This window comes from Hyalella azteca, unplaced genomic scaffold, assembly GCF_000764305.2.
Source record: "Hyalella azteca isolate HAZT.00-mixed unplaced genomic scaffold, Hazt_2.0.2 contig6695, whole genome shotgun sequence".
NCBI classification, from domain to species: domain Eukaryota; kingdom Metazoa; phylum Arthropoda; class Malacostraca; order Amphipoda; family Hyalellidae; genus Hyalella; species Hyalella azteca.
The window spans coordinates 158,312-182,598 of record NW_025936849.1 but is presented as its reverse complement, the minus strand read 5'-3'; the positions used below and the strand labels follow the sequence as shown (position 1 = coordinate 182,598).

General features: G+C 44.8%; 1 protein-coding gene across 2 annotated transcripts in view; it reads right to left on the bottom strand.

Moving 5' to 3' along the window:
• The window catches only part of LOC108678862 (fibronectin type-III domain-containing protein 3A), a 35,495-nt gene that overhangs the window by 4,981 nt on the left and 6,227 nt on the right, over positions 1-24,287 (bottom strand). Inside the window, exons 2-18 of one of the 2 annotated variants that reach the window (XM_018167357.2) lie at positions 19,110-19,264; positions 10,992-11,133; positions 9,960-10,172; positions 9,587-9,684; positions 9,049-9,377; positions 8,625-8,759; positions 7,449-7,640; positions 6,933-7,179; positions 6,398-6,599; positions 5,772-5,990; positions 4,755-4,872; positions 4,194-4,416; positions 3,560-3,975; positions 2,958-3,185; positions 1,902-2,068; positions 1,459-1,598; positions 635-826 (exon numbers count right to left, since the gene is read on the bottom strand). In XM_018167357.2, coding sequence (XP_018022846.1) covers positions 635-826; positions 1,459-1,598; positions 1,902-2,068; positions 2,958-3,185; positions 3,560-3,975; positions 4,194-4,416; positions 4,755-4,872; positions 5,772-5,990; positions 6,398-6,599; positions 6,933-7,179; positions 7,449-7,640; positions 8,625-8,759; positions 9,049-9,377; positions 9,587-9,684; positions 9,960-10,172; positions 10,992-11,133; positions 19,110-19,264 — 3,416 coding nt within the window. Of the gene's footprint in view, positions 1-634; positions 827-1,458; positions 1,599-1,901; positions 2,069-2,957; positions 3,186-3,559; positions 3,976-4,193; positions 4,417-4,754; positions 4,873-5,771; positions 5,991-6,397; positions 6,600-6,932; positions 7,180-7,448; positions 7,641-8,624; positions 8,760-9,048; positions 9,378-9,586; positions 9,685-9,959; positions 10,173-10,991; positions 11,134-16,582; positions 16,717-19,109; positions 19,265-24,287 lie in introns of those variants that run through there. The other variant, XM_018167358.2, reaches the window with a different exon arrangement.

The following is a 24,287-nucleotide window of genomic DNA, read 5'->3' as shown; positions in this document are numbered from 1 at the left end:
AACCAGAAATTTAAAAGAAAATTTAATGTAAATCAACAATAATTTCATCTAAAATAATTTGAAGGCCAGCTCCATCTTCAGTTTTAAAGTTAATGAAAGCAAGAAAAATTGACAGAACAGTCAAATTTACACGCGGAATTGTGATTTTGATAGCCTGATAAACGGGTTGAATGATGCAAAAACTTTTACATTGACAATTTAAAACGAAAAAGAACTATGAGAGCAGTAAAAATAAGATATTATTTTGAAAAGAAGCTGAGATTCAAAGATCCTTAAATCTGTGGCATTAGGGCCTGGGCCCAAAAGCTCTCAGACACAGGAACGTCGTTCAGTCGAGTGCAAAGGACTACAGCAGAATGGGGCAGGTGGGACAGCAGAACTAGAACACAATAACTCCTGCCACGGTGTTGGGACATGCCAGGTAGAAGTTATGCGACGACATGCCGACATACACTGATAAACATATTACTGCTGCTGCTGCTGCTCGAGGATAGAAGCAGAGTCCACAGCCGATTGCACGTTTATCATAGCATAGTGCATGCTGATTAGTTTACTGCTATGATCCTACATAACTTGATATTTGCATTAAGTGAATATATGAGTTGACAGATGCGCATACTTATACGGAACATACATGGTGAGTGTTGTCGCTGAGAGGCCTGGTAGGCTGCACCGCGTCAGGGGCGTTGAACACCGTGGGTGAAGAGTATGCGCCTGGCAGCGTCCCTTGCCCGCCCTGCAGCTGGCGTACGGCACAGACTCGTACGTTATACAGAGCTCCAGGGCACACGTCCATCACGTGTCGCGTGTCGCTTCCCGTGTACACCTGCACACGACAAGGCACACTCAACACATGTCTAGCGATATGCTCACTATTGGGATTTCAAACGTATCCTCAATGGGACAATGTGCAGTCATACACGGTAACATCTGCACAATCTAGGCTAACGTACGGTGGTGTGAGGTAAATGTAACAGAGACGTATGGTGGTGTGAGGTAAATGTAACTGAGACGTACAGTGGTGTGAGGTAAATGTAACAGAGACGTAAGGTGGTATAAAGTAAATGTAACAGAGACTGTAGTAGTAGTAGTAGGGAGAGGTTTCTAGCGCTTCAGATCAGTGTCGTCTATTTCGCGCCGAAGGTCCAATATTCGTTTTGCAGGGTCGGCAGGCTTCTTTGGGGGGGGGGTAACAGAGACGTATGGCGGCATAAAGTAAATGTAACAGAGACGTATGGCGGTATAAAGTAAATGGAACAGAGACGTTTGATGGTATAAAGTAAACGTAACAAAGACGTACGGTGGTATAAAGTAAATGTAACAGACATGCGGTGGTACAAAGTAAACGTAACAGAGACGTGCGGTGGTACAAAGTAAACGTAACAGAGACGTGCGGTGGTATAAAGTAAACGTAACAGAGACGTGCGGTGGTATAAAGTAAACATAACAGAGACGTACGGTGGTGTAATCAAGCTGCTTGGTGGCGATGCGTGCCTGGAGGACGTAGGTGACGGGAGTGCCGCCGTGGCAGCGAACGGGGCACCACTCCACCTCGTACTTCACCGCCCCCTCCTCCAGACGCTCGGTTGCTCGAGGCGCTGCGCAAAAACTCTTGCTCTGATTGTGGGTAAGCTTTTATACCAATACTGCTTCTTTTAGAAAAAATATATTATAACCTCTAAAGTCTTTTTGTTCCTAAAATACGAACCTAGTAAAAAAATTTGCTAGTAGTGAACATATTCTCCGTTGATATTAGTCCGAGTAAGTTAGTTGACATGGAAACATTGGTCATGACAATATGGCTGATTCTTGCTACCCAAGGCACGAGATCTTGAACAGATGGACCTATTATTTAGATACAAATAAGTTGAATAAGGTAGCTTGTCAACCAGTAGCCTCACCCTTAGGGGCGACAGGAGGCGCCCATGTGGTGCGGAACTCGACGGGCTCTGAGTTTGGTCCGACGCCAGCCTCGCTGGACGCACAAATTCTGAGCCTGTAAGGGGTGGCTTCGTCCAGTCGCGTGAGCCTGTACGAGGTGCCCGAGCCGCAGTACACTTGGTAGAACCTGAGTGAGCATAAAAGTCTCAGAAATGCGACCAAGAAGGTGCATGCCGAAACCACAGAACCTGATTGCACATCAAGGAATCTCAAAAACTGAGAAGTCCACATAAAAGATTAACTGCTTTCCTGGACCATGACTTCTATTTCTACATTTTTCCGGCAGATTTGAGAATGAAAGAATTAAATAATTTGCAATTGGAGTACATTGACCAATTAAGACAACATCACTGGAATGAAACACAGATACCGAGAGTTCACTGCAATATATCATAGGTTACGCATTACGCAATTCTGAATTACAGATGCTTTAGCATTTCTTCATTTCTCGCACGGTAAACCTTCCTACAATGTGCAAGAATTCTTTAACTCACTAGAGGGCAAATTGTCATTTGTGACTCACTTAAAATCGTCATACATAGAGGAACCCCACATCCTATGCTTGTATTTGAATTAAATAATTTAAATAAGAGCATTTAAATACAATTTGTATCTCAGACAAGGAAATGGTCGCTCATTCGGCATTCTTTAAGAAAGACGGAACTAGTAACGTTTATCCAAATAATAACAGTAAGATGGTTATTTTTTTTAATCAGATTAAAGTTATTTTGTAAATAATTGCAATCCGAAGTCTGAAATTTGATTAATATCAATTTATTAAGCGTAGTCACTGTATTTAACTAATTACTCAACAGAAATATATTGATTTTTCTTTCAATATGCAAAATTTTGAAAATACAAAGGAGTCAATTCATCTTAGAAAATGGTCATACTTAATTTTATTGGATTTATAAATTAATTAAAACTTCTGCATATTGTATACTTTAGTCCTTAAAGAAGAATGCATGAAAGCACTGCACTAGGTGGAACCCTCGAGCTCGTTAACCATGACTCACTCTAGGCTTTGGTTTTGCGGGTTGGGGAATTCCATTTGCAAGCAGTAGGTGAGCTGGTCGTTCTTGAGGATACTCTGCTTCTTCTCGCCCCAGGAAACTTTCAGCGAATTGTGGGACGCCTTGAGGAGCTCGAGCGCGGGGGGCGCAGGCGGTAGGCGGCTCGTGTGGCACTTAAAAGTGGCGCTTGCAGGACCGATACCGACCCCGTTTACTGCTTGAACTCTTAGCCTGCACAAACAATGAGAGTGAAAAAAATGTTCTAGGTCAAAATAATCGTTATAAGAACAGTGTCACCTTCCAACATAATAGAGGTTGTAGATTATAATTAAAATTCGCTCTATTATTCAAAGGCTGGTTCTAGGGCTGGAGACATGTATTGACCTACTTTGAAGACCTAATTTCCCATACTGTGGAAGACTTAACTTCAACCGCCACTCACTTTTAAGGCTAACTGAGATCATAAAAAATTGTAATTGTGGAATCGGAGAGTAATTTTTCCTTCCAAAGGCTTGATGCTTCAAGCATCAAGCCTTTATGCTTCGAGCATCAAACCTTCGCATGTTATGTTTCATGAAGGAAGGCGATGCGCAGTGAGGACTTACTTGTATTGAGTATCAGGGAGACAGTCGGGAATCGTGCACTCAACCACAGGCCCCGCGGTGGCGATAGATCGCCCGGCGTCAGCCAGGTCTATCAGATAATGGAGAATAGGGTCGCCATTACACTTGGGTTCTGTCCATCTCAGGTTTATGGACGTGCAGGTGACGGTGGCCGTGACGTGGGTGGGCGCCGATGGCGCAGAAGGCGGGGTCATGACGATGGAGTGTGGTGAGAAGCCACCAAGCCCCGCCGCGTTGAGAGCGCACACCCGCATAGCGTACGACGTATCGGGCTGGAGATGCTTGACTTCAGCGCTCGTCGTGGTTGACGATGTGGCGTGGGTAAACGTAAGATCTGTGGGCTCCGAGTCTCCGCACGTCGATGACGATTCTGATGACTCCGGGTGTGAGGGCGACACCTGAAACATCGGGGTAACTTAACCCCTTGCCTTCGGGTATATTAGCTGGTTCAAAGCTAATACTTCCGAAATGCCTGGTAATGAGAGTCCCCATCAGTAGACAGTGTAAACCCTATGTTTACTGATACTAAATGTCATCAATGCAACAAAAATTTTGAGCACGAATAGCTCGCAAAGAACGAAATTAACTTTTTCAGGACAGACAGCGCTGGCCGCACCTCAGCCACTTCTACGTTGTAGGCCTCGATACAAGCGCCGTTATTGGCAGGCTCGTCCCAGCTGACGCAGACGACGGTAGGGGAGCGGCAGGCTAGCTGGGGGCATCGAGGGGCCTCAGGAGGAGCGGGTCCACTCACCACCTGCAGTGGTTCAGACCAGGGGCCAGGGCCCACAGCGTTCACCGCCCGCACCAGCAGCGTGTAGGGTCGACCAGGCAGCAAACTGCACACAAACTGATGGTGAGAACACCAGGCAGCAAACGGCACACAAGCTGACGGTGTGAACATCTGCTCACCCTCACAGCAAACACTCTACGACCGCGTTACTGTGATGTCAATTCACAACAGTTCACGCCACACAGGCACCGCGAGAGCTCAGCTCTGAAGCACCAGAGCTTGTGGCCCACTGGCCCAGTAACGCTCGTGGCCCACTGACCCAGCGACGCATGAGGCCCACTGACCCAGCTACGCTTGAGGCCCACTGACCCAGCTACGCTTGAGGCCCACTAACCCAACGACGCTTGAGGCCCACTGACCCAGCGACGCACGAGGCCCACTGACCCAGCAACGGTGCAGGCGAGGCTGACGCCGCTGTAGACGAGTCTCGCGTCACCCTGGGGCTGCTGCAGCTCAACGTTGTACTCGGTGACGATAGAGCCTCCGTCAAATGCAGGTGGGTCTGGAGGAGGCATTCAAGACTTTAGTTGGATAGAAATGCCTAGCACATGTTCACAGTTCAGAAACATCATCAATTTGGTGACAAAAAAAAAAAAGACCCTGACCTGTGGTAGCAAACGAGAAATATGTTCAAATCCTACAGTACGATATTGATGGGGCCACACTTGCACTGCCAACCTAAATGGGAGCATCAACGGATTATTTTGAAGTTACGTTGACAATCTGCCATAACAACACCTATCGTTTCGGTAAAATCAGGGGGTAGTTTAAATGTCAATACATTTGCTGCATAAGTCACACCAACACTGAAGGTGATTGATGGCCTCCAAGGCACATGCGGCATTAACTTTTAGAATTAGTGCAAAACACATTTGAATAATATCCTTATTACAATTCATAACATATGTATGTAATTGCAAAGAACTTGTACTTTTTCGCATTTAGCTTGTAGTCTGTTACCGACCCCACTTGAGCCGCGTTACTGGCCCCACATGAGCTGCGTTACTGAACCCACTTAAGCCACGTTACTGACCCCACTTGAGCCGCGTTACTGACCCCACATGAGCTGCGTTACTGACCCCATTAGAGCCGCGTTACTGACCCCACTTGAGCCGCGTTACTGACCCCACTTGAGCCGCGTTACTGACCCCATTAGAGCCGCGTTACTAACCCCACTTGAGCCGCGTTACTGACCCCATTAGAGCCGCGTTACTGACCCCACTAGAGCCGCGTTACTGACCCCACTTGAGCCGCGTTACTGACCCCACTTGAGCCGCGTTACTGACCCCACTTGAGCCGCGTTACTGACCCCACTTGAGCCGCGTTACTGATCCCACGTGAGCCGCGTTACTGACCCCACTTGAGCCGCGTTACTGACCCCACTAGAGCCGCGTTACTGACCCCACTTGAGCTGGAGGACGTTGGCCTTGGGCTTGGCTGCCAGGGCAGGCGGGGGACACTGCTGAGGCACAACTGGCTCAGTGGTGGCCATGACAGGCTTGCTGCAGTGCCCCTCCCCGCCGCTGCTGACAGCCTGAGCCGCTGCCGCGTACGTTTTGCCTGGCGTCAGATCGCGGCACTCGCACTCGCACGACGTGCCCTCGTACGCCACCTCGAATCCTGCAAGCAGCGATCATTATTCATCACTACCCACGAAAGAGGACTCATGTCATTCATTGCTAAAATTGGGGGCAGAGCTCACTATTGATTATTCATCCCTACAATTAGGGCAGGATGCCACTATTCATCCCTACAATTAGGGTAGGACTCACTATTCATCACTACAATTAGGGCAGGACTCACTATTCATCCCTACAATTAGGGCAGGACTCAATATTCATCCCTACAATTAGGACAGGACTCACTATTCATCACTAAAATTAGGGCAGGACTCACTATTCATCACTACAATTAAGGCAGGACTCACTATTCATCACTACAATTAGTGACAGAGCTCATTAAATATTGGGGCAGATATACAATTGGGAACAGAGCTCATTTATACCTATCAAGTGAGCAAGGCTCACCATTGCCACTATCCAGCAGCAGCCTGTAGCTGAGGATGGGGGCGCCGCCGGTGTCTGCTGGAGGACCCCACGTGAAACGCAGCACGTGGCTGCGGCGCCCCTTGACGGAGGGTGGGGAAGGCGCCCCTGGGGGCTCAGGAAGCGTGCAGTAACAAACCACGTCCGATGGAGGTGACGAGCCTTCATCTGACTCAGCACCGAGCTGACGGAACAATGACAGTGGATAAACAAATTACCTCGAATCATATCTGAACAATGATGATTATGCATCTATATTAAAAGGAAGATAACACAATTTTTCATTACAATTATATTTTCGTCCATCCGCTTAACCGAAGACGAGATCAGGACAAAGTGTAGGTTCACGACTAGAAGACCAACTCCAACACATCCTTAATAAAGGGGGGTCCTGATTGCTTGGATAATCTTCAAATATAAACATCAACTTACCCTAATCCTAAAACCACTCACCCTGAACAGAAAAACCACTTACCCTCACTCCAAAACCATTTACACTGACTCCAAAACAACTTACCCTGAAGTTGTAGCTGCTGCTCCGCCGCAGTTGGGAGCAGCAGTAGGAGTTGTCAGGTCCTCTGTAGACAACGAGGAAGCCGTAGGTGTTCTGGCAGTCCTCCATCTTGAGGACGTATCGCTCATTGGGAGACTGGCGGGGCCAGGACAGCAGCAGGGATGACACCGTCGCCTTCAGGAGCGTAGGGGGGCACGGCTTGGCGGGGGGTACCCCACACGTGCTGCACACGAGCTCCCTGCTCCAGTTGCTGCAAACACAGATAGCTTGGTCTTAGTCCCTGACAATGCCAGCCTATGAGTGGATTACAATAGTTTGCTTCATTGAGAGACTTGAATCTGTTGACGCAGAGCCTATACGCCTGCCTGCTGGTGTACCTACCCATCAAATTCCATGAAGCCTTGACTTCAGCTGGCTACCTGACTGCACCATGATTCCAGACTACACTTGAAGGCCTGATTGCACCTGGAGTCTTGACTGCACCTGGAGCCCTAACTGCACAAAGAGCCTTGACTGCACCTGGGTCCATTAAGGTTGAAGGCGGCAATGCGAAGTCTGTAGCTGGTGGCCGGAGTGAGGTTGTTGACGGTGAAATCACGGCCGCGGCCACAGTACGCGTCCCTCCAGAGCCCCTCCCCTTCAGCGCTGCCTTCCGTGATCTGTAACGTGTAGCTCGAGATGCGCGCACCTCCATCTTTAGGTGGCACCCACCTGTAGGAATGGAGTAAATGATTATGTTATGTGGGGGTACAATGTGTACTAGTGCAAGAGGTACAAGTACATCAGGCACTACAACACATGTAGGTTACCTTGTGCACAAGTGCATGATGCAAACGTACATAAGGCACAATATCGACATTGTAAGGTACAGTGCGCACCTGTAAGTGAATCCTGTTTACAGCTCACGCTACCATCAGCACTAGCATGTGGCTAACTACAAGTGAATTTACTGCAAATGTAACTGAAGAGAACAACTCGGTTAGGTCAAGACGCTAAACCAAGAGACGAGAACACTTGAAATTGCCACATTTTTCTACTATGCCCAACAGTTAAAGTATTGGAATGTATCTTGATTTCAACATGACACAGGCTTCCCGGCTGCATTTTCTCAAAACACGGCTCATTCTTGTCACCTCCAAGGTTCCAAAGTCACTTGACAAAGAGGCTGTCCTTGTCACCTCTCAGGCTCTCACTCACTTGACAAAGAGGCTGTCCTTGTCACCTCTCAACACTTGACAAAAAGGCTGTTCTTGTCACCTCTCACTCACTTGACAAAAAAGGCTGTTCTTGTCACCTCTCATTAGACAAAGAGGCTGTCCTTGTCACCTCTCAACACTTGACAAAAAGGCTGTTCTTGTCACCTCTCACTCACTTGACAAAAAGGCTGTTCTTGTCACCTCTCACTCACTTGACAAAGAGGCTGTTCTTGTCACCTCTCACTCACTTGACAAAAAGGCTGTTCTTGTCACCTCTCACTCACTTGACAAAGAGGCTGTTCTTGTCACCTCTCACTCACTTGACAAAGAGGCTGTTATTGTCACCTCTCACTCACCTGACAAAGAGGCTGTTATTGTCACCTCTCACTCACTTGACAAATAGGCTATTCTTGTCACCTCTCACTTACTTGACAAGAGGCTGTTATTGTCACCTCTCACTCACATAACAAAGAGGCTGTTCTTGTCACCTCTCACTCACTTGACAAAGAGGCTGTTCTTGGACTTGTTGAAGAGTCGTGGAGGCGACGGCTGCTCAGGGACGGTGGTTGGAGTGACGAAGATAACCTCACGGCTCAGCGATGTGGCGCGTATCCCAGCGCAGCAGCACAGCAGCCTGCCACAAATAGACTATTAGTTCTGAAGTGTCAACAACAGGAAATTGCCCTTCACTGGTTACAAGCTATGAAATTTTTTGCTATTTAAACCTCCCACAATGCAGTCATTGGGTCTGACATAAATTTTGATTGAGAAGCCTAACTACTGCCACAAGCAAGCCTGTACCAACAGGTGCTTGTTAAAATTCCCTTCCACGATCAATTTTCCAATGTATGATAGAAATTTCTGGGTGTAGATGGATGCTTTATTGACAGATATTTCCAGGTGTTGATAGATGCATGACTTACTGCAGCTTATACTCGTAGCCCGGCTTGAGGTCATGCAGCTGATAGCTGGTGGCAGCCGTTACTGAACCCACAAGGTGGCCGTTAACAAAAACTTCATAGGTGATGTCAGCCGCTGTGTAGCTAACATCAGCCGCCGTGTAACTGACGTCGGCTGCAGTGTAGCTGACCCCCGCGTCAACTGTCATCTCATCGCTGCCCAGGTTATTCCTGCCACCCCCTGCAGGCTGCTCATGGCTACCGTCTGGGCAATACTGTTGCGGGGGGGAGAAGTGTGGGAGCAGGGGAGGCTGCCACTGCACTACTGCACTGAACGGCGTCACGTTCGTTACCTGTAAAGCAAACAAGTCTGTAACAAGAGGTAACTGATAACACACTGTGTGTCACAAACTCAAACATGTCACGTCACTGATAACACAACATAAGTGTTATGCTGATGCAGTGTAAGTGAAAAGCGCGATACTTGAAGATCACCAATTTCATAATGCGATGGAAAATTAATATATGAAAGCTGCTGCTCAGGCTCCAAGTTAATACTCACCTCAATTAGTGGGATGTGAGAGAGGAGCTCCGCGAGAGGGGCGGGCATGTCCTCGCCCTCCTCCCCTCGTTCATCATCACGTCCTCTCGCCGCGTCATCTGCAGGCGACAATAATGCTGTGATGTGCGCACCATAATAATGAGGAATTATCTATCTTAGGATACTATTACCAGTTAGCTCTCTTAGGATACTATTACCAGTTACTTATCTTAGGATACTATTACCAGTTACTTATCTTAGGATACTATTACCAGTTACTTATCTTAAGATACTATTACCAGTTACTTATCTTAGGATACTATTACCAGTTACTTATCTTTGGATACTATTACCAGTTACCTATCTTAGGGAATGTGGGGGAGTGCTAGGTTACCTTTCTTCGGGGAAGTGGGTGGAGTGTTCAGCAGGCAGACGTTGTTGGGAGTGCGGCCGGCTTGGTGGGTGTAGTTGGAGTGCATCTGATGGTTGGCAGACAGCTGCTGCTGCTGCTGGGGTCTTGAGTAGAACTTCTGGCGGGGCTTGTCAAAATGACGCCCACCTGCAAGATGTCGTTCTTGCTTGCCATAGTTAAGAGGAGGAGTTGATGCTGCAATAATTACACAGCAATTATAACTAACAATGAACATAAAAATGCCTAATAAGCTTGATTATTTTACAAAAGAATGATACTGTATAACTACATAGTATAAAAACCATGAGGTTAATGCACAATAATATACCATCATCAAAACAATCATGACACATATTGTCAAATCTATTATGTCACTAGCAATCAGCAATAATCTGCCATTCATTGTATCCATAGCTATCATTGATATTCTGATTCATTCATAGATATATCACAGATATTTTATTCATTCATCATCATTTGACATTTTTGAAAGTCAAAATTCAAGCATAATGAGGACCTGGTTGCTCAAGCACCACAATTGACGTTTTTGCTGCAGTTTCCCAAGAAAACAGGAGACCCATGATCTTTTACATTTACTGTAATATATCATTGACTTGGACCATTTTTAGTGTTTTTTTTTGTGATTAAAATAGTCTCAGAATAAATATTAAAAATATATCTCTTTATTGCATTTGTAGGTACTTCAGGAGCCATAAACACAAATTTTTCTAAGGCAAGAATTTTTGGAGTTCATGGGTTTCCCTTACTTAAAGGTTAAAACGGTCCAAGTCAATATCAATGATCCAAGTCAATAGGGCACAGCCCTAGGTAGTAAGAGAATAAGCAACAAAATTAATCAAAGGGAAGATACCCAACATGATCAAAGCCCAGGTTCAGCCTTGCTGTAACTACACAATAGTTTGGTCAATGATCAATAGGTACCAGTATATGCCTGGTATACCAATTTATAGCTCCATTATACCACCCTGCTCTGAAGGTGATTACAAGACTCACGTTGGGTCATTGAGGGTGGGGTCATGACAGGAGAATACTGAGCAGGGTTAGGCTGGTACGAGGCAATGTAGCCTTGGGTGTTGCCTGAATGTGGTGTTGTCCCATAAAACTGATGGGCTCCGGGCTGTCCAGAATTGCCACTCTGCACACAAGCAGGAATAAAAATGTGACTTAAATGTTGCTATGCCAAAAGATATAATTAACAATGATATAAATAAGATGTTTTTTGAGGACTCTAAAGCAAACCATTAAGAACATACCTGGATATTAATTTAGATTTATGTATATCCTGTATTTCATGATATGACATTTGCCTGGAGATCATTGAGTAGAGAAGTGCCAAGGCAGTTATGAAGCAGGGGAGCACTAGGGCAGTTGGATGGCAAGTAAAGTTATCAATTGAAATAAATTTTAACCCAGCCATCAATTATATATAATATCATAATATCAACATCAGAGTGAAACAGAGAACTGTTGACATGATGCTCTCTGCCATGAGCTCACGTTTCTGTGATTTTAAATTCAAGCAGACATGTAAGTACATATGCAAATCCTATGTGTTTGGTGAACAAGTTCACATATTTACATCTAGAACTTCACACTGGTAATGACATTGGTGTTATATACATCATATACATGCCTTACAGTTTCCTTTATTTAAGGAACCTTTTTGATGTCATAGCACTGTAAGTGACTTCTAATGATCTATATAGATAATGGTAATTATAATGATAAGAGGCCATATACATGCACAGAATTCAATCATCAGCTTCAATACCAGAACCAGTTAAAAAGCACTCAGGTTTTCACTCATTGTCTCACTCAGGTTTTTTGCCAAAATGCATACTACAACTTACTAAGTAATTTAGCATAACATACATAAGATCACAAGCTATACCCCCTACTCTCCCTCTTAGTGACTTTTGAGCTTCACAATTGCTCCACAGGATTTATATTGGCCCACAGGACCATATACTAAAATTCTGCCCTGCTTACTAGGCTGCCAGCTGTGCACTATCCAGACTGTTGTTTACACGGCATTAAAAAAAAATCAGACTACCATATTTCTAATCACTTTGTGAACAGATTCACTAATTCACTTGAAGCAAGACAAGATCATTTGAACATTAAGAGCAAATTCTGTGCCAATTTAAACACAAACAACTTGGCCACAATACACATTAGTAAAAGTACTAATCTAACAACATTGCCATCATGCATTTTACCATTAATCATTATTTACCCATAATCATAATCACACAGCCTGCATTAAAACATAATCAAAGCCCAATCTGGAATATCGGCCAGACTCTAAGAAAGCTCTGGTTAACAATAAAATTGTTTAATGACAAAGAATTTTGATTAAATTTACTCATCACAGCCAGAAAATTTCACTCAACAAAAAATTATTGCATCTTTGGTCATTATAATATTTGCACAGAATGTCATAGATAGAATTGTGCACTAGGCAACATAGAATGAAAAGCAATTGTACTAAACTATGGTTATTTTCTCCAAAAGTACCTATAACACTTGTCACTTGAATATTTCTTTCTGTTTCAGCCTTTCAGGCAAGTTTTTCATTTTTTTTCTGGTACAGTAAATTTTTTTACAGTGAATTTACTTGACCCAATTGGAACTGGTGCAAATTAGCCTACTATCAAAGTCCTGTAAGCTTATAGAAGGAATGCTATACAGCTGCTGACATGAAACTTGCAGTGGACAAGGTTGTAAATGACACAGAAGTTTTTTGTTTTTTTTTTTTACAAGTGTGAGGTACAGAATGGATAAAATAGTTTTTCTTAATGAAAAATTAATACCATAATATCACCAATAAAGGGAAAACAAGTACAAATCACAGAAAATGTCATTTATTCTACATCATCTGTAAATAAAGAGGAGGACTTTGGAGTAGAGTAGCCTACTATTAGCAATGGACGAGTAGGGTAACTGCGGTATATTCCGTCATCGTGGGTAATTCCGTCACCTCTCTAGCTTTTCCTTTATATTAAGCTTTGTTTTAGTTCCATGCGTTCGTTGAGACGGTTGAAATGATGACGTCATACATTTGTGCGTCAAACTACTGCCAAAACACTAGGTCTTGGCCATCTAGTGGGAAAATATTGAGATCCAAAGAGAGACAATGCACGCTACCCAGTGACATCATCGAAAAATGTGTCAAATTTGAAGAATATTATGGTTTGAGACTTTTAAATAAGTCTGTGAATATATTAGGAATTCTTTAAGTATACTTGTATTCGCTGATTCCAAGTGGTAAATAAATTAATAGATGATTAAGTTGAGAAATGGATTTAGACACATGAAAACTAATTCCGTCACAACTTGAATTGGATACACACAGATCGTTCCAAGCTGTGTACAAAAATTAAAATTTGCTTAATTAAAAGCTTAATAGTTGTTAATTAAAAGCATAATTAACTAGAGTTCAATATTCATTAGTGTTCTAATTCAAAGCCGTGTTGTATTCCAATACAGCTCACACAGCGAAGGGAATTCAAACACGTGGATGACGGCATTACCTATCAGTAAAATTTGAAGTGCGGACGGAATACGCCTCACCACGTGCCAAATATTGCCACACACAGTGACGGAATATAGGGATTTGGTAGGTTTGCATTCTAAAGGCTTTTACATAAATATGGCAACATTTTGTGACGCTTCATCGTTGCCAATGCATAGTATGGTGTTTTGAGAGTCACCTAAAGCAAACAGAACTTGAGTAACGCATATGGTTATTTTTTATAGTTTTTCATTTCTTGATGCCTCCTTAATGTGACGGAATATACCGCGTTTACCCTACATTCTAGTGACTAGTACATGCTTCAAATGTTTTAAAATTAATCAAGTTTTATTTCAAGTGTCTTGGAGTTATAAAACCTTGTTCCCACTCTCAGGAGTAATTTGGAACACTTTTTTTTTTTTTTGCTTCTGGCATCTTAGAAATAGCACATGGAGCCTTTAAAATGAGCACAAACTTGTTTATGAAATGCTTCATCCTTCATACCCATGGTAAGAAGTTATCAACCACACTCAGGATGATGTATGTTTTCGGTGAATTTTCCCGTGCATTTTCACTTTTTTTAAGCTATTGCTGTGCACAGTTGGCGCAATGTAATGAAAATTGATTATCTTCGCGCACGTGTTTGCGCAATCCCGGCCATCAATTCTACGTTGCGCTGCCGCGCACGAGCAGTTTGTGGAGGAACAGACATAATACTCACATTACTCAGTACAGTATGCCTTTAATTATCTTCCAATAATATATGATTTTTCTTGATACGGAAATTTGGTGAATGAGAAATCTAGAACTTTATTTTAGAAGAAATTTTCTCCAAAGTCATATGGCAACACTGAACACCGTCTGTTTACATTTCGTATGTATAACAGCCATGGTGCCAATCCATAGGTTATTCAAAAGAACCTGTTCTTATGTCATTTTGAACCAATCAACGCTTCTTTACGGACCAATCGTAAAACACACCTTCACTGGCAAAAGCTTTCACACTTCTGAAGAAAGGTGAGCTGACAGCTACACTGGCCGTGGGGCGTGGGTGGACCTAATTTGAATTTGAATGCATGCATCGATTTGAAATCCTATTGACTATAATGGACATAGTATACAAGTCATAGAGCCTAAATTTTTAATATCTATAAAAAAATGTACGTTTCTGCATGTATTACAATGCTGTTAACATTAGCAAACTTTGAATTATCTCTGATGCAAGAAATACTTGCTTAAATCATTTTATTTTCAATATAAGCGACTGGATGCAACAATCGGTTCGCAAGAACCAACATAGCCCTGAAGAGCAGTAATTTCGAATTTTCGATTGATGTTAATTTCTAAATTAAAATGTATTTAGCCAGTATTTCTAGCATCAGAGATACTTTCAAGCATTTCAATGCTAACAGCATCAAAATCCACACAGAAACGTAAAATTTTAATAGGTTTTACACTGAAATTTACGTTCTCAAAATGTTGCAGAAACACATTTTCCATTGCTAATAATTTACATTTATTTGTTTGTGGTACAGCGAAATATTGCTTCTTTTTTTTGTCTCCCACGTGTTCTTGTGTGTGACGTCACCGCTAGCCATATGTTTACATATGGCTAGCATGAAGATGGGACTAGTTTGGCATTGAAATGGATGGTTATTTGTGAATAATATTTTCGATTGTGATATTGACACTTGCCAGTTGCCAGTAGTATCAATATTTGAACATCGATGTTCTAACATAATTAATTACGAGGTAAAAGGACTGAGCAGAGCTGAGATCATGGCTGATCCAGGCTGAAGCTTCTTAACTGATGTCATAATTGTGACATTGTCATTTTTCACGTCATTGATATAAATCTGGAAGCAACGTAAGTAAGTAAGGAATTTCCCAGTTCAAATATTTATTGATATATTTATATCAATTTCAAAACTTTACATATTTCTAAAGGGAGTTGTGATGAGACCATGGGAGTCAAACCGTCGAGTTTAGACCATTTCAACTTGCAACAGGGGCCCAAGGGCCAAGGGCATGGGGCCTTGCAAAGGGTTAAGACCGCGGACCGCCACAAGGCGGTGGACCGACATAAGTACCTCTCTTCATAGACTTCCACTATGATAACAGCCGCAGTTTACGATTACCGTACGTTCCGTATCCGACAAGGCGGACAAGCGGAAGAGTCAGAAGTAACCTGGACATGTCTTACATTTTATTATTGTCAGTTCGACTCGCGTAGTCAATATACTTGCGTATATTGTCGACTAAAATAGAACTATTTTAGCTTTCTAAAGTACGGAGCACGGCGCATTTTTTTACCAAAATAGTACAGCGCACCGCGCAGGTCGTTAAAATGACAGAATAAATTCCCACGCACCTCAGCACCTGGCACATCTTCCTGACCATGGGTTATCAACAGATCAGAACAAAAACAAAAAAGTGTCCCATTATCCCATATTACCCTGGGCCTGTGTGACAGTAGTTATCACTTATCATGGACCTAGTAGCTACAGCATGGCTTTATAATAATTCATAGCCTACATTATGATACTTTATACAGATGAGGAAAGCACATAAAATGAACTGAATTAAAAAAATCTCTTGTTTGCCAGTATGAGTGACTTAGTGTTAGTGACAACTGACAAGTGGTAGCCTATGGAAAGTGCAGTAGGCGGTAGGCTTATTATTATCTGCAGACACTAAGACTGCAGTCACAGTGACAGTGCAATGCAGCTGCAGCAGTGGGAACAAATGTGTCATTGACAGATTGAGATTTGACAGTGAATGTATTTTTTATTAAAGTTAGGTACCTGGCCTTCATTTTCTAATTATAGATTAACTAGGAAATGAGGCAGAAGCTACCCATAAATCAGACAAAAAAAAACATAAATCTTGTGAATTTCATCCATTCGGAAAATTTCCTAGAAATGAAAACTAGAAAAACTGAAAAACCAATTACCGTACGGCGTACGCCGTACCTACTACCTAGTAGCTAGTACCTACAATATTAATTTCCCAGCATAACTGAAAACAGATACATTCATCCCTAAAAATTAAAATTCCAAAAAGCACTCACCAAATTTAGCTTTAGGACATACGAAAGTCACAAAATAAGATTATAAGACAAGGTTTATATTCACAACTTCACAAGTCCACAACACAGAGCTGCCACGCTCACCCCTCTTTGACAGCTCGGAAAACGTCAATAACTGAAACGCCGAAGTAACCGATTACGGAAAAGCAAAGCGAGAACGCAGAATTCACCAAGTGAAGTCATAACATCAAAATTTAATAAATTTACGCAGTGATTGCAGTAAATACCAATAGAATAATTGAACAAAACAACCAAATGAATTATTAAACAAGCAAAAGCTCAACATGTATTATCCTACAATACCTGTAAGGCTGTAATTCGCTTAGCGCATCGCGCTGGTAGTGTTATATGAAATAAAACAAGGTTTGAAAATCGAGACCAACCAATACTTCGAAGTTTTTTCTTACGAAAATTCGATTCATGATAATTTAGTGTGAATATCATAGAAATCATGTCAAGAAAGTCCGAAATGAGCGATCACAACCACCCCCAAGCCCCCAAATAAGAAAGAGCACCGAGAGAGGCGACTGATGGCATCGTCCTACTGTATGTGGCACTCGATCGACCAATGAGTAGAGTTGTTGTGTGACTGTAGTGCGTCTATGATGCGTAAAAAGACTCAGACATAGTTGATTCGGGTGTTCAAATTAAAACATGCATTAAAATTTCGAGGTATGAAGAAAATATAGCTTAGATTAATTCCCAGCTTGAAAAGGGTTTAAAAATACAACTCAATGTATAGAATGCTCGAATAGTTTATATCTCGCCCTACACAAAAAAGTTGTAACAACGTTGAGTTATTTTTAACCATACTAGCTAGCGCTACATATAGATTGAGGCAACTAAATTCGACCATGCAAAGCGCAGCGGTAATTGCAATTTGAAGCGGAGTTTTAAATAGTTTAAAATAATTTTTGTTGCATTAATAGTTGAAGAATATTTTAATTATAAGTTTTCGTCTTCAACTTAGCATGGTCGATGTGACATTGAACCGTTCGCCGTGCGCTATAGCAACATTCGTCGGAATATTATACAGCCTCAGGGCAAGAAGATGGTAACGTCAGGGTGAAAAGAGATTAACTCGAACACAGAGCGTCTGCAGTGTTGACAGAGCAGATAGTGTTATGAGAGAAAGAGCGTTAATTAACAGTGTTAACAATGTAGATAGTGTACTGAGACATAGTGCGTCTACAGTCGTCGCAACGTGGGCACATTATGTGATGAGCGTTAGAGTATCACAGAGTGCACGCCATCGCAACAAGAGACTCGAAATCGAGTGAGGCGAGGGTGAAAAGCGGAGAGTCAGAGGGCTCGAGCATGGCCCGATTCGTTCTTATCAATATCGCCAATATTGACTCGGAACTTACCCATACACATATTTCGTCATTTGAGGACGATACAAGAGTGCTGATGAGGATCACAGACGATGGATGACATTATGACTTGTCGACAATCTACGACTGGGCTCAAGTGAATAATATGCAATTCAATGGCACTAAGTTTGATGAATGGAGATATATAGTAGGTGTAGAAGTCGGGATGCTGCACCGCTAATTGACATCGGGCAGTACTGAAATTGAAGGGAAATAACTTGTTCGTAATCTCAAAGTGTTGATTATTGTCGAAGCTACGTCTGATGACCACATCGCGGCAATAGTTGCGAAATGCAGACAACAGATGGGGGTATATCTGGCAGAAATTTCGAACAAGAGATGCGACGCTAATGATCGCACTTTTCTAAGCCCTTATGTTCCCCATTCTGGAATACTGCTGCTACCTGCTAGCTTTGGGCGCCGCTCAATGCGTGTGCGGTGCGACAATTGGAGGCATTCCAACTGACATTCACCGCTAGGATTAGCTGGATGAGGGACCCTGTGCTACTGCCTACTGGGACAAGCTGGAGCATCTAGGACTGCACTCATGGGAGGGGAAAAGGTAGAGATATATTATATTGTACACTTGGAAGATGATAACCGGGCTGGCTCTACACTTTGAAATTGATATCTTCAGATCAGTGACATATTATAGTGAAAGGCAGTGGCGACTTGCAGGATACTCAGTCATTCGGGGGGATCTCTTTCAATAACAGTACCGAGGCTGATCAGCGCCTTGCCGATGGAGCTGTAGAGCGAGTTCACCATAAGACATTCAAAAGTCCACTATATAGGTTCTTAGGCACTATCCAGTATCGACATTCTATGCCCAACCACCCTCGGCAAGCAGCAAGAAAAATCATCTTGCATCAGTTGGCCCAAATAAGGGCCGATGCGCGGTGGCCACGTTCAACGTTACCTCAGGACTCCGGCGGCGAGGCAACCTGCCTATCGACGGCCTGGGAACGGTGAACGACGAAGCGGCGCATCAGTGTGACTATGGACGAAGACGTCCTAAATTTGATAAAATGGCTCGTATGAAGCGGGAAAGATAAGATCGCGTGCTTCAAGGTGTCGTACTATGACTCACATAACATCACATGACCACGTGATTCGCATAACTTCACAAGACTCACATGGTAGCACATGGGCAGCTGGGAGGATAAGATGACGTGCTGCAGAGTGCCGTGCTCGTCCACAATTTGCTGCAACACGTGGCCGGGGGGCACCTGGACGGGGAGCGCGATGGGAGGGCTGCTGTTGGTGGACACCATGCGCACCGTCGCCGGCCCTGTGGGGAGAGAAAAGAGTTACGGGAGGCGTGTTTCGGAGGAGGGGTGTAATGAGGAGGGTATGGATGTGATAGCCAGTATAATATGGGCTACTTAAATATTAAAACTTAAATACTTGAGCTACTAAAATCGTCGAGATTCATGACTTGAACGACGCTCGACCATCTTCCAAACAACGCAAGAAACGAGAATAGGGAGAACACCGCGGCAGTTGTACGTCATCATCAAAGGAGGGATCTGAGTGTCTCAACTGTCAGATTATTTCTTGAAACCCACAAGTTTTTGTTCGGTTAATATTAAAGTTGAAATTTCTTTATATACTGTGCAGGCGTAATTGAATTGATTACAAACTGGCATCTTTCTGGAAGATCGACATCATTAACGCACATAACGGTATATAGCGCGGTGAGATTCAGCATGAAAGCCGGTGTAGTTCATGCTGAACTTTGAAACTTTATAACATGGTTCATGCTGAACTATGAAACTTTAGAATATAGTTGATGCTGTATTAAGAAATTTTATAACATGGTTTAAGCTGAACTTGGAAACTTTAGAATATACCGGTAGTTGATGCTGAATTATGAAACTTTAGAACATGGTTTATGCTGAACTGTGAAACTTTATAACATGGTTTATGTTGAACTATGAAACTTTAGAACATGATTCATGCTGAACTAACTTCATAATATACGGTAGTTGATGCGCAATAACATACAACATAACATCTTAACATAAAACGAAAGTTGCATATTCCGTAAGCTGTTTCTTCGCGGTAATGAATACGAGCAATGGCCTGAGCGAACGCTCATATTGGGCATGTGAGGGCAGATGTGATGTACTGTTAAACCTATGGCTGATAAACTGTTATTCTTTGAGGCATGGTATGCATATTTATATAGTACCATATAGCATGATACGGTGTATCAGCCACATGGCCGTACGTAACATACGCTTAAACAGCTATAAGCTGAGGGCAACGAGTACAGCCGTTCGGGGATGCCTCAGAGGTGGCGCCAGGCAGCAGGAGACAGTATCGTGTTGCAGGATACGGCGAATAGGACTATGTTCAGTCAAGCTCTGGAGACAGTATCGTGGTGCAGGATACGGCGAATAGGACTATGTTCAGTCAAGCTGTGGAGACAGTACCGTGTTGCAGGATACGGCGAATAGGACTATGTTCAGTCAAGCTGTGGAGACAGTACCGTGTTGCAGGATACGGCGAATAGGACTATGTTCAGTCAAGTTGTGGAGACAGTATCGTGTTGCAGGATACGGCGAATAGGACTATGTTCATTCAAGCTGTGGAGACAGTACCGTGGTGCGCGATACGGAGAGCAAGACTATGTGTAAGACTTGCACATGACGTGGAAGGAGCTTGACGTGTAATACGGTGCAGCATTACATGGTCTGGACCGTTGTCAATGCCAGAGAACATGGGTCTAGAAGGCATGGGTCTAGACTCTAGAGAGAGAACTACAAGAAGCATGGGTCTGGGGAGCAAGCGATAGGAGGCATGTGTCTGGGGAGCAAGCGATAGGAGGCATGTGTCTGGGGAACAAGCGATAGGTGACATGGTCTGGGGAGCAAGCGATAGGAGACATGGGTCTGGGGAGCAAGCGACTAGGAGACATGGGTCTGGGGAGCAAGCGACTAGGAGGCATGGGTCTGGGGAGCAAGCGATAGGAGGCATGTGTCTGGGGAGCAAGCGATAGGAGGCATGGGTCTAGGGAGCAAGCGACTAGGAGGCATGGGTCTGGGCAGCAAGCGATAGGTGGCATGTGGGTCTAGAGGCTAGGCTCTGAGAGCTATGGTCTAGGGAGATTGAGGTAGCTACGGTCTAGGTAGCTTGGGGTCGGGGAAGCTTGGGTATGGAGAGCCAGGGTCTGGAGAGCAAGGGTCTGGAGAGCTAGGGTCTGGAGAGCAAGGGTCTGGAGAGCTAGGGTCTGGAGAGCTAGGGTCTGGGGAGCTAGGGTCATGGGGAGCTAGGGGATGGGGAGCTAGAGTCTGGGGGAGCTAGGGTCTGGGGAGCTAGGGTCAGGGGAGCTAGGGTCTGGGGGAGCTAGGGTCTGGGGGAGCTAGGGTCTGGGGAGCTAGGGTCTGGGGAGCTAGGGTCTAGGGGCTGAGGTTGTAACGGGACCCCTGCGTGTGCCAGTTCCACTCGAGCGTAAAAACTGCGCCGCGGAATGAGTGAAGGTCGCGCGCCAGTCCCTCCATCACCGCCCCTCCTTCACCAACCCTCGACTTCCAAGCACCACTTGCAAACACCACTTCCAGACAACAATTCCAGGCACCGCTTCCATGCACCACTTGCAGGCACCACTTCCAGACAACAATTCCAGGCACCGCTTCCATGCACCACTTGCAGGCACCACTTCCAGACAACAATTCCAGGCACCGCTTTCATGCACCACTTGCAGGCACCACTTCCAGACAACAATTCCAGGCACCGCTTTCATGCACCACTTCCAGACAACAATTCTAGGCACCGCTTCCAAGCAACAGTTGCAGGCATCACTTCCAGACAACAATTCCAGGCACCGCTTCCATGCACCACTTCCAGACAACAATTCCAGGCACCACTTCCAAGCAATACTTGCAGGCATCACTTCCAGACAAAAATTCCAGGCACCGCTTCCATGCACCACTTGTAGGCACCTCTTCCAGGTGCCGCTTCTATACACCGTAAGCGTGTACGGTGACATCACAGCGTGTGTACGGTGACAACGTCGCAGTATGATTCGTACGGTGACAACATCGCGGCGCGTGTACGGTGACAGAATGTTTATTGTAATGTATCCTAAGTATTTATTTCAGACGTAGCAGCCGCAGGTGACACTGGAACGCCGCTCCTGCATTCCGTCGCCCTCCTCCCCGGCAGGCAGGTCGTCCTCGCTGCCAAGGTCCTGTGGACAGTCTGTAGTTACCGCGCATCTGCCCTCAGTTGGGCCAGCTAATGCAAGATGCTGTTGATGGCCTCAGTTGGGCCAGCTGATGCACGATGCTGTTGATGACCTCGGTTGGGCCAGCTAATGCACGATGCTGTTGATGACCTCGGTTGGGCCAGCTAATGCACGATGCTGTTGATGGCCTCGGTTGGGCCAGCTAATGCACGATGCTGTTGATGGCCTCAGTTGGGCCAGCTTATGCACGATGCTGTTGATGGCCTCGGTTGGGCCAGCTTATGCACGATGCTGTTGATGGCCTCGGTTGGGCCAGCTTATGCACGATGCTGTTGATGGCCTCGGTTGGGCCAGCTAATGCACGATGCTGTTGATGGCCTCGGTTGGGCCAGCTAATGCACGATGCTGTTGATGGCCTCGGTTGGGCCAGCTAATGCACGATGCTGTTGATGGCCTCGGTTGGGCCAGCTAATGCACGATGCTGTTGATGGCCTCGGTTGGGCCAGCTAATGCACGATGCTGTTGATGGCCTCGGTTGGGCCAGCTAATGCACGATGCTGTTGATGGCCTCGGTTGGGCCAGCTAATGCACGATGCTGTTGATGGCCTCGGTTGGGCCAGCTAATGCACGATGCTGTTGATGGCCTCGGTTGGGCCAGCTAATGCACGATGCTGTTGATGGCCTCGGTTGGGCCAGCTAATGCACGATGCTGTTGATGGCCTCGGTTGGGCCAGCTAATGCACGATGCTGTTGATGGCCTCGGTTGGGCCAGCTAATGCACGATGCTGTTGATGGCCTCAGTTGGGCCAGCTAATGCACGATGCTGTTGATGGCCTCGGTTGGGCCAGCTAATGCACGATGCTGTTGATGGCCTCGATTGGGCCAGCTAATGCACGATGCTGTTGATGGCCTCAGTTGGGCCAGCTAATGCACGATGCTGTTGATGACCTCAGTTGGGCCAGCTAATACACGATGCTGTTGATGGCCTAAGTTGGGCCAGCTAATGCACGATGCTGTTGATGGCCTCAGTTGGGCCAGCTAATGCACGATGCTGTTGATGACCTCAGTTGGGCCAGCTAATGCACGATGCTGTTGATAGCCTCATTTGGTCCAGCTGATGCACGATGCATGATGCCGCCGGTAGTGGTGCAGAGGAGGATGAACAAGAATTCTTCCCAGGAACCCGTCCAGTCGTCTCTTGAAGGACTCCCGGGTGAACTCCCCTCCTCTCAGTTCCATCGGCCAGACGTTGAACAGCCTCAGTCCCGCCACGCGAAGGTGTCCTTCAAGCAGAGATAGAAGAAATCTGACAGCAGCTCTCTTGCGTAAAGGAGGCATTTCCTCCTTCTTTCGTTCTGACAGGTCACAATCCAGAAGGTTTCTCTTTCGGAGTTGGAGCCGGTCCGGTTATTGTTCTCCAGTGTGCAAAATGACATACCTCTCCTGGCTCTCCATCTCTTCTGCAGTGAGTACGACTCAAGCACTTCTACCTTCCCAATAGTTGAGCTTCCATATCACGCTGTTCTAAAGCTGGCAGCAGTACTCAAAAAGAGGGATCATAAGAACTTTGAGGAGTGCAATCGTCGGTGTAGCTTCACTCGCTTTGAACGTCCGCAAAATAAAACCGCTCATCTTCCTTTCAAGATCTTGAGCGAGTGGCTTCTCAATTTCTGGGCTGTCCTATCTTAGGTACGGTAGCGGCCTTCAGCACTTGGTAAAGACTCTGCAGAGTGCCGTGTAGTGACACGATGCACTCTGCCATGCTGCAGAGTACAGTGCTGCAGAGTGCCACTATGCATTATACCGTGCTGCAGAGTGCCATTATACACTATGCCGTGCTGCAGAGTGCCATGATGCTGTGTATAAGAGACAGGAATATAGTTGATGCTGAATTAAGAAATTTTTTAACATAGTTTATGCTGAACTTGGAAACTTTAGAAAATACCGGTAGTTGATGCTGAATTATGAATCTTTAGAACATGGTTTATGCTGAACTGTGAAACTTTATAACATGGTTTATGCTGAACTATGAAACTTTAGAACATGGTTTATGCTGAACTAACTTCATAACATAGTTGATGCGCAATAACATACAACATAACATCTTAACATACAACAAAAG